Raw genomic sequence first — 9798 nt, 5'->3', positions numbered from 1 at the left:
CAGTCGGTGATGGTCCAGGTATCAGATGCTGCTGTAATTCTGAAAATACTTTTGCAAGAGGTTGGGAGCAGCGTTTGCGTCTTCGTGCAGCTGGGAGACCGTGGGGATGGCAGGAGCTGCCTTTTGCGGGGTTTTTTGCAGGTGTTGGTTGCCGAGGTAGTGATGGAAGTTTCAAGGCTCGTCAAATCCCATCCAAAGCTTTTTTTCTTTAAAATAAGTATCTTTGCTGTAAAAGATACTTGATTTTTCCAGTGCTCCTGGTCTTCAGTATATCCTAATGGCGATGGGTGTCAAGCAGGCTGGCTCAAGTCGCTTTGTAAATATTTGGCTGTCCTATGCGAAGGTTTGATTCCTAGAAGGTGGTGTTAAGCAAATACAAAGAGGAGTATATGTAACGGGATGATTCTGGGAGAATAAGCGTACGGGTTTTCTCGGCTTTGTGGGAGGGATGTTGGTGTCATAGGGGACTCCTAAAATTTCTCCTTAATGGGTGCTACAAGACCATTAAATATAAATTTAGTGTATTTTTTTCGGTGCAGCGTTCACCTCTCTAATGGGAGAAACTCCTGGCCATAATAGCCTAGGAAGGCTTCTTCCCCCCTTAAAGGTAAAGGTTTGGAAGCAGGAAGGCAATTTTGGGCTCCGCCTGCAAAAAAGTCCCCATAAAAGTTGTTGTGAGCGAGTTTGTTGTTTACCCTCAGCCCCCATGTTTACTTTGGGGAGAGACGTGGGATGGGGGAGGAAGAGAGTGGTCAGGCCGGCGGTATCTGTAGGCTCGGGCTGGCACCCTCCCAGGGTGATAAGCCATCCATGGCACGCGCCAGGAAAGGGGCTGCGCATCCTGCTCTGCCCTGACAGCCGTGCTCACGTGAGTGCCCCTCTTGGAGCCGCGCTGGTTTGCTGCAGACCCGTCTTTCGGGAAGCAAGGCTGAAGCGCCCTAGTGCTCTGCCTTGTCTTTCTGCTCCGCAAACCGCTTGGCAGGGAGCCGATCCAGCCCTTTCGCAGTTCTCTGGCTCCCACCTCGTTTTCCCCAAAACTCGCAGAGGGTTTTCTGGGACTGGGAGGCGAGGGTATTTTCCTGGTTGGCTCCTGGCTGAGCTCTTTTGAGAAACTGATATCGGAGACTGGTGAGAGGAGCAAGAAAATGCTGGGTAGTTGAGGCAGAAAGCTCAGGCGAGCAGCACCAATATAAATTTAGCGCTTGATTAGTTGAGTTGCAAGTAGTGCATGGAGACCGAGACCCCCAGCTGAAAACAAGGTCCTGCTATGCAAAAGACTGTAGGGCCAAGTCTAAAATTTGGCCAGCACACCTGCGCTGGTTAGGGTTATGAAAATACTCTATCTTTGCAGATGTAATGCACTTGGCAACCCACCCATCACTTCCAAATATAAACTACGGTATGACTGGAAAAGAGTCAGTACAGCAGTATAGTTTAGGCCGTTCAGGGAGGTGTTTGACTATACCGGCAAATGAAAAAGTTTCTTTTGCCGAAGTAAGCTGCTTCCCCCCTGGGAATTCATTAGTTACTTTATCTATGGTTGTGTAAGCGTAACCGTGCTGGAAGAGCCTTGAAAGGTGGCCTAGTCCATAACAACAGGCGGCTCCAGCCCCAGAGAGATGAGAGTTTGCACACTCCTCCATCTCCCAAGCAGGTGTCTCGATACTGTCCAAAACCTGTTCCTTGCTCTGTCGTGGCGGCTCCTGCGGCTGAGGGTTGCTAACCGGGCTTTGGTACGCTGGTGAGCCCAGGCTCTGGGAGGCTGTGACCCAGGCTGCCCACCCTTTCAACTTGAGGAGCTTTTTCACGATTCCTGTGGAGTTAATAGAAGGTGTTACCGGGCAGATCTGAACCCCTGCCATGGCTTAAACACAAGCGGTAATGAAGAATTAACCCTTGCAAAGCAACCATCAGCTTGTGCTCCTGGGGAAAGCCTGAGCCTCCAGAGATGGGGTCAGTGCTGCTGCGAGGGGCAGGCGGTCCTGCATCTTCCCCTGCCCTCCTGCGCCCTGCCGGGGGCTGGTGCCACTCCCCTTCTTCCCTTCTGGAAGCTCAGGCTTCCCAGGGTGGAAAACTAACCCTGACCAAAATAAATAAATAAAGGTTTTCTGCTGGGCAGGCAGGTTGAACCAGCTAACGGAAGGTCTGGTAAGTGCTAGGGACCACCAAGGGAAGGCGGTGGCCAGGGAGAGGGCACAGGGGTGGTGACACCGTGCTGTTTTGGTGGCAGCGAGCTTGTGAATCAACTCGGCTCCTCATGAAAACGTGGGAGAAATTAATGTTCAGCGAGGTACCCCAAAAGCGTTCTCACTGGTGTTGGCTTCTCGCTTGGTGTGAGAAAGTCACTACCATTTGCAAATCCCAGTACTTAAAAATGGGGCTGCTATAGAAGCAAGCTGCTCAAAATGTTTCTAATTCAAATAGAGGAGAATTTCTTACTGTCTTTGGGTTATAAAGATAAGCCTTTAAGAAGAAGGCCATTTTCTTAGCCATGAGAAAATGCTTAAATGGAGACACCACCCACATGTTAAGTCCTTTTTAAAAGGGGCTAAATCCTCTTAACAAGAATATCTTTAGAGAACTCCTGTGGCCTTTAGATGACATGAGCTGTGGAGAGGCTGGTTCGGCATACTTCAGAAGGGGGTGGGAGGATTTACATTTCCAAACTGAATACTTAGCACCTCGCTCATTTTTCTGGTAGTTTAGAAAGCACCTCTTCCTCCCTCCTTCTCAGCAAGTCACAGCTGGAAGGGGAGAAAAATGGGGTAACGCACAATCTTTCTCCTAGGTGTTAGGTAAAGGAGCAGGCCAAATAGGACATAAATACTGAACAAGGATTTAAGGTATGGGAGAAAAACCTGTAAGTTGCATAAAAGAAGTAGGTAGTTAACTAGTAGCTTTTCTTTATTTTGCAGGAATAAAAAGTTTTGTGTGTGTAGAAGACATGGGTGTTTTCATATTCAGAGCTGTTTTCATATTTCTTTGCCTGATAATTTGTGTTAATAGGAATGAATGCTAGCATGAGTCTGGGGCCTTTGCTTTTTGAATAGCATTTAAGGGAGTTTCTTTGGTTTAAATCCATCTCCTTCAGTGACAGACTGCTTCTGAGCCCAAGGAGGTACCACATGGTCCTTTGGCACAGCTGTCTGAGGACAGTTCAAAGAGGTCTAAGTCCTGATTGCCCTAACCATGCCAACAAGCATCTAGTGGAAAGCAGGTATCCTACTAAAAACGTACAGGAATAGCCTGTAGCTTGCTGTGCTTGCTGATGGTGGCTCTGCTATCCTCACACAGAGTCCAGCTATGCTGGTGTGGCTCCATCTGCACCAGAACTACTGAAGTACAGTAGGTTTCTTTCCCCAAGATGATAAGGGCTTCTGGCAGGTTTCCATGAGCAGCTGAGCCACTCAAAGGCTTTACTGTTGCTGGAAGCAGTAGGCTTGCTTCTCCCTCACCATCTCCTCCATAGCACTTCCTTCACCCTACTGCTGGCCTGGTAGTGCTCTTCCCCCCTCTCTGCGCTTGGGGAGCATCCAGCTGTGCTGGTGGGTTGGTTTTCTGCTGCTTTAACAAGGTAAAATAGCTGGGTCTAATGAGCAATTGGGTCTGGCATGCAGTAGATATTGGGCGTACCTGGCCTGAGATGAAGGAAGGAGACGGGAGCTTTCCCATGCAGTGGTGTTGAGGTGTTAAATCAGCTCACCGAGCCTCAGTTTTCAGAAGTTGGTCTTGCCTGTTCTCACCACGAAGGCATCTTCCTTGTGCCACCAGCCTGCTTGCCAAAAGCTGGATATGGGTCACTTTAGGGCCAGTTTATTCTTCTGTAGAGGCTGCTTCAACTGATTGAGCAATTAAAGGCATTTTCTTTCCCCTCATTTTATTCCAGATATGTTGGTGCTGCTCTGTTAATTTTTACAGTGTGCTCATTTGTGAGTATGTGCAAGCATTTAAAAAAAAAAATCTTTAAATGTAGGAACCGTTGTATTTTGCAAGATGAAAGGTTCTCCTACTACTTCTCTGACTATGACTGGCAAACGTTTGAGGAAGGAACACAAGAAGAGGGCTTGCACAGGACAGCCCTTCTGCTTGCTTTGAGAGAGTACTTCCTTGGTCAGGGGTTACAGTGAGTTTTACAGCTACTAATGGCCTGTGATTTTCTGCCTAATCCCTGTTTGAATCTAGTTGTAGTTCTGACCTTAACGTAGCAACAAGTTCTATCTATCATTTAATTATCTTGTATGGAAGAAAAAATAATTTTGTTTCTGCCCTCTTTTTTTCTTTTTGAACTTGCTGTCTATAGTGTTATTGGGTGGTCCTAGATATTGCGGTAGGGGAAAATGATTTCCTCATATGTTTCTCAACACGGTTTATGATACATTATATTCTGTCCTCAGTTGTCTTTTCCAAGCTGAAGAGTGATAGACCTGTTTAATTTCTCCTGAAATTAAAGCCATTAATGTTAAAATAGAAGTGTCCTTTTTAGAAAAGAATCACACGGTTCTTTAAAACAAACATGTCTATTAGTTGTGAGTTTTTACTTGCCAGGCTTTTGGGGATTGGTGGCTTCAAAAGATGTTTTGAAGACATGGTGGACCCACTTTGCGGGCCTAGCAGGAGCCAGAGACCGTTTCAGAGCCAGCTTGTTTCACAAGGTCTTAACCTGGCCCTGGGTGGGAAAACAGGAGGTGTGGAGCAGAGGGGCCAAGTGTGCCTGACAGCCCTGGAAATGGCTCATTACCACGCGTAGGTTGCAAAAAGGAAAACAAAGTAGCACCGTTCCTCTCCGGAGCCCCTGTCCTGTGCAGGGCCCGTAGCTCTGGTGCGGCTGTGGGAGGGGAATTCAGCCCACCCCTCCCGTCCAGAGCACCAAGCGGGGAATGGGGTGAGAAACGAAGCTGTGAGCTTTTCTTAGGAGCTTCAAGTATGACGCCTTTCAAACCTTCAGGCTTCACTTCTGAAGGTGGGTGCTGGGCTGATGGCCATGGCTCTGGTGGCAGGGTTGGTCCTGGTGCTGGTGTGGAGGGGTGGGAGGGTGGCTCAGGCTTCAATCCTGCCTTGTGGAGGAGCTGCCCACTAAGGATGGGTTGGAGACCGTGACTTCAGTTCAGATGGGCTTCTTGCACCGATGGTGGTAAGGTAGAGCCAGCCATGCCCAGAGGGAGGCTTCAGCAGATGGAAAGCTGCTCTTGGTGTAACTAAATCTCCGGGTTTTACAGTCTCTGCAAATAGTCTCATTTACAGCTGGCAGCACTGAGTGTGTATATATGGTGGCAACTCTCCTCCTTACAAATGACGAAGCTGGACTTCAGGCTTTTGTTTTGGCTGGCAGAGTTAATCACTTCCTGCATTATTTTTCGAGAGCAGAATTGTGTTTGCTGCTGCGGGGAGAAGAAACCCCCTTCATGTGTCCGGGGCAGTGGTGTGCAGTGGGAGTGAGGTACCTCCAGGACCGGGCTGTTGCAGTGCTTGAGGTGCTGCTGATGAAGTATTTGGACTCGGTTTCAATTCCAGTTCTGTCTTCTGTTTGAAGACAGACTTGGCAAAATTGCCCAATTTATCACATCTTTAAAAGGGAACTATTTCACTTCTGTTTTCCTCAAGTAAGTTGGTCCAAAACCACACTTGGAAGTGCTATGCCTGGCATGGGTGTCTCCTGAAGTACTACGCTGTCTGCTTGGATGGTGCTGCTATTTGCTGGATCTCGTGGCATTCGTGGAGTTCTAAATGCCTTGTGGGCTCAGCGTGAGTTGTGATAAATATTTCCGTCTGCAAGCCCTGTGAAGGGAGAAGACAAGAGTTTGACTAGATGTTGATGAAGCCGGAGCATACTGAAAATGGCCTCTGCTATGCGGTAGGAGCGCTCTACTTCATGCATTTTAGCCTTCCTTCTATACATATATGAATACATCGCAAACGTGTTGATAGTTGTTTGCAAGCTGAACTTGCCCAAGGTTAATGGTATGTGTTGTGCCTCTCCTGCCCTCCTTATGAATGTGAACAGTTGTTCACCTGCTATAGTGTGAAAACTAACACGCTAGCTCTGTCACTGCTGCACGTGTGTGTCCTGCAGCTTTCAGGCTTTTGCGCCAAAGGTCTTTTGCCTAGGACTAAGCTAGGAAGGAAAGGTGGAGCATTGAAGATCACCTTTTCGGAATCAGTTGCCATCTCTTCTGCGACTGCGCTGAGTTATGTGGGCAAGTATGGCTTTTGTTTATTCCTACCTCTAGAAGTAAAACCAGTACCCTGTTTTGTCACTTCATTTAAGTAGGAGACTTAATTTGATCACCTGCATCTACTTTCAAGATTTCATCCAACTTGTATGTGGCTGCATCTAGGCCCAGAAGTGACCGCTACCTAAGGCTGATGGCGTTTTCAGGTGCTCTACTTCAAGGGTCTAGGACCAGCTTTTTTTAGGAAGATACTGCGTGCTTCCTGTGATGTTCAGTTGCAATACTGCAGATGTTGGGTCCTTGGTATCTCAAGCTTTATATGAACAAGCCGCTGTTAAAAGCAGAGGCTGCTATTACTTTGGCTTACAACAGGATTTTAGAGTCTCATCACGTAGACATTGCAAGCCACTAGTTGTTTTGCAAAGATCCATGAAAACTCATAGAAAACATGTAAACAACTATTTTTGGTAAAAATAAATTGTATTGGGAAACTGGATAACAAGAGGTCTGCTTAGTCTTGGCTGCTTCAGCTCCAGCGTTCCTGCTCCAAGTTGTGGTGTGTGTGTTGGTTAATGTATGCATAGATTCTAGAAGTAATTTTCATTAATGAACTTCTTGAAGGACTTTCTCCTCTTTACAATGCTATTCTGGTTTTGTTTGGGTTTTTTTTGGTTGGTGTACAGCTGTTGGTTCAAAGGTTGTTGCATATTGCATAACTTACTGCTAAAAAGCGGGGTGGGGGAAGAAGCTCATTGGCAAATTTCCTTCCTTGTTAATTAAGGTGACATTAAAAGTCTCTGGTTTAGAACTCAAAGGTGGCTGTCACCATGTAGTGCAAGAGTTGAATTCTTATATATTGTGTCAGGCTTATCAATCCACTGTACTAGTTCTTTCTAAATATGACTTTCTCAATTTTGGTTCTACCCGTTAGTTATAAAATCTTACTAAAATTGGAGTGCAGTAACACATATAATTTTTTTTTCTGCAAGCCACTGAATCTGCACTATAGGATTTAATGATTTTTACACATTTTGAAGTACAGATGTAATTTTAGAGTGAAACACTTCTCCGCAGAGCGAGTGTACTATGCTCTCTGTAAAACTTAGCTTTCAAATCTGCCTTGCATGTTGTTCAGAAACAAACTGGCATGTAGAATTACTTGCATCCCTCCTACCTAGACTCCCATTTAAGAGGTGTCATCTGGCAAATTTCAGGTCTGGAAGTAAAAAAGTAACCTTTCGGCCCCACATTTATATTAGTATGGTCCATTTATGTTGACAGTAGGCTTCTGGCTTTTTGGGTGCTACCATAGTGTAAGTAGGTAAGTATGTAAAAATATAAAATGATGTGCAGAAAGGGTCTCATCTTGTACCATACATGGAATGGTGGTTCCCATATATCAGGTTGTCTACAGTGTACTGGAAAATACATGCTTTAAGGAGCAGGTCTGAAGGGTTTGCTGTGTTCTCTAACTGGGCTTTCCTTCACCCTCTGCTTGGGCTTTTTTAACATCTGCTGGTTTTAAGGTCATTTTTCCAACCAGAGGCACTAGAAATGGAATTATATGGAATTAGAATGTCTTGAGTGATGCTAGTAACCTGATAGTGCCTTCAGTACTTGTTTTCTTGTGCTGCTAACTCTGGAATTAAATGGCAATTACCATGTATGTATGCTGGTGTTATTTTGCCTTGCCAGCATCGTGTTTTTAGACAGTGTTGGTCCCACACATTGACAGTCAGTTTTTTGTCCCTGTACAGTAAGCTAGTTCACACTTTGTCTAATGTCTTCGCATAGCGGGAATTGATGTTGGTTACAGCTCTCACAGAAGGCTTTTGTGTGGCGATATCTGAAAGCTGTCTTGTTAGAGCTTTTATCAAGGCTATTGCAATGAGGCCATTATCCCTGCTCGTGGTGAACATAGATATTCACAGAAATTTTTATAATATTGCTTAGTAAGTGGCATGCTGGTAAAGAGCGACAATGCTGGAGTGGTACAGAAATAATACCCGAGGTGGCGGCCGTGCCGCAGCGGGGCGTTATCTGTCCTTGCAGACCGAGGATGGGGTGGGAAGGGAACCCTGTGTGGCGCAGACGGAGGGTGGTGATCAGGGCTATCGCAAGCACGAATAATCCTGGCCGTCGGCTCAGCAGAATAAAGTTTTACTTTTCATGGTAAGACTTTTATCGAGTGTCTCCAAGTAACCCAGATCCAAATTGCTGTATAATAGTTCTGCACCTCATTCTTTTTTTTTCTTTTTTCGGCTGCGCGGTATCTGTAGCCTAAAACCACCTCTTGGGAGTTATGTAAAACTGCCAGTCGGGTGAGAGGAAACCGAAACTTCACAACTCTGCTGTAGTACTCTTTTCAAGCACAAACCTCTTGAGCTTCTTGAGAAGACAGCTTACTACTTGAGGTGGGGGCGGGGAGGGCTTTAAAAATTATAATAGCATTTTCACTGGCTGCTTTGTCTTGACAGTGGGTATTTCACTGGGTTTATTTTTTTCCCTCAGGAATTGGGGGTTAGAAAAAGTTCTTTTTGTAAAAGACAGCGTTCTGAAAGCATAAGCAAGTTGCTCATTTTCTTTCTCTGGTTCTTAATCGTAAGAGCTGCCTTGATGATTTTTTCCCCACCTCAAGTTAGCAGTTTATTTATAACATGCTAATGTTCTGCATGCCCATCAGTATTACTGTTCTGTCGTGCTGAGCTGAGAATTGTTCTCTCGAAAACTGACACCGTGAAGATGACATAAATGAACATGGGAAATTGTGTATGATAGAGAAAAATTCAGGTGGCTTTTGGTATGACTTTGGTTCACGTTTCTTTCTATAAAATCACTTCAATTTCCTTTCTGATTTCAATTGCTAGTCACATTTTTGTTGCTTGTTTTTATTTGTTACTTAAAAAAAAAATGCAGACCATTGCCTTTTGGCATCCTTGCTACCCTTTCATTCCTGTTGGCAAACTTCTCTGATCATCTTCTGTGTGTTACCACCAGCTGCTTTCTTGGATTGCAGGCAGGGGAGTAAGGAACTTCAGGGGGTATTTCCCCCTTCTCAGGGCCCTCGCAACAACCGCTTCACAACCAAGAGTCTGCAAGGCCCCTGCAGGAAGGCTCTTCCAGATCTAGAGGTTAGCAGCATCCCTCCTAGTGGGTCTCTGCTACAGCTGCTCTACAGAAAGACCAGGGAACATTCAAAGTCCAGACTGTGCGAAACAGGGTGTCTTGTGCACGGAGAAGGAAACGGCAAAATAAAAACACATCCCATGAGTTGCTGCACTTGGAGCAGTGTGCTTTGTAGGTGTTTACAAGAAAGGTCGTAAAGAAAGGTGCAAGATCATCTGGAGACCTCCAACAATGTTTGCCTGTGACCCGTTCTCTAAAGACGCTGTTGCTGCCCTTGGGGCGCTGAAGTCTTTCCCTTTTCTTGTCTTGGTAACGTCATGCTTTTGCTGAATATGTGGGAAGTGAATGCAACAGTAGTGAAGAGGTTGCATGCTGTTGGATAGATGTTAAGCTTAGGTACAGCCATACAGCCTTCTGTGGACAGAAATAAGTTAATACTTAAAGCTTTTTGTGTTGGTTTTTTTTTTTGGGGGGGGGGGGGGAAACACACTTTGCCGTCAAG

At 45.7% G+C, this 9798-nt stretch overlaps 2 protein-coding genes across 2 annotated transcripts in view; one reads left to right on the top strand and one right to left on the bottom strand.

Annotated features, from left to right (window-relative positions):
* The window catches only part of MBOAT1 (membrane bound O-acyltransferase domain containing 1), a 90905-nt gene extending 89043 nt beyond the window's left edge, over window positions 1–1862 (bottom strand). Inside the window, exons 1-2 of the mRNA XM_009273968.1 lie at window positions 1466–1862; window positions 869–1125 (exon numbers count right to left, since the gene is read on the bottom strand). Of these exons, the coding sequence (XP_009272243.1) occupies window positions 869–1125; window positions 1466–1862 (654 nt within the window). The remainder of the gene's footprint in view (window positions 1–868; window positions 1126–1465) is intronic.
* A 3061-nt stretch (window positions 1863–4923) lies between these two features.
* The window catches only part of E2F3 (E2F transcription factor 3), a 40265-nt gene continuing 35390 nt past the window's right edge, over window positions 4924–9798 (top strand). Inside the window, exon 1 of the mRNA XM_009273967.1 lies at window positions 4924–4960. Coding sequence (XP_009272242.1) covers window positions 4924–4960 — 37 coding nt within the window. The remainder of the gene's footprint in view (window positions 4961–9798) is intronic.

Source organism: Aptenodytes forsteri, unplaced genomic scaffold (assembly GCF_000699145.1).
Source record: "Aptenodytes forsteri isolate BGI_AS27 unplaced genomic scaffold, ASM69914v1 Scaffold831, whole genome shotgun sequence".
Taxonomy (NCBI): Eukaryota; Metazoa; Chordata; class Aves; order Sphenisciformes; family Spheniscidae; genus Aptenodytes; species Aptenodytes forsteri.
This window is presented reverse-complemented; position numbering and strand designations above follow the sequence as displayed.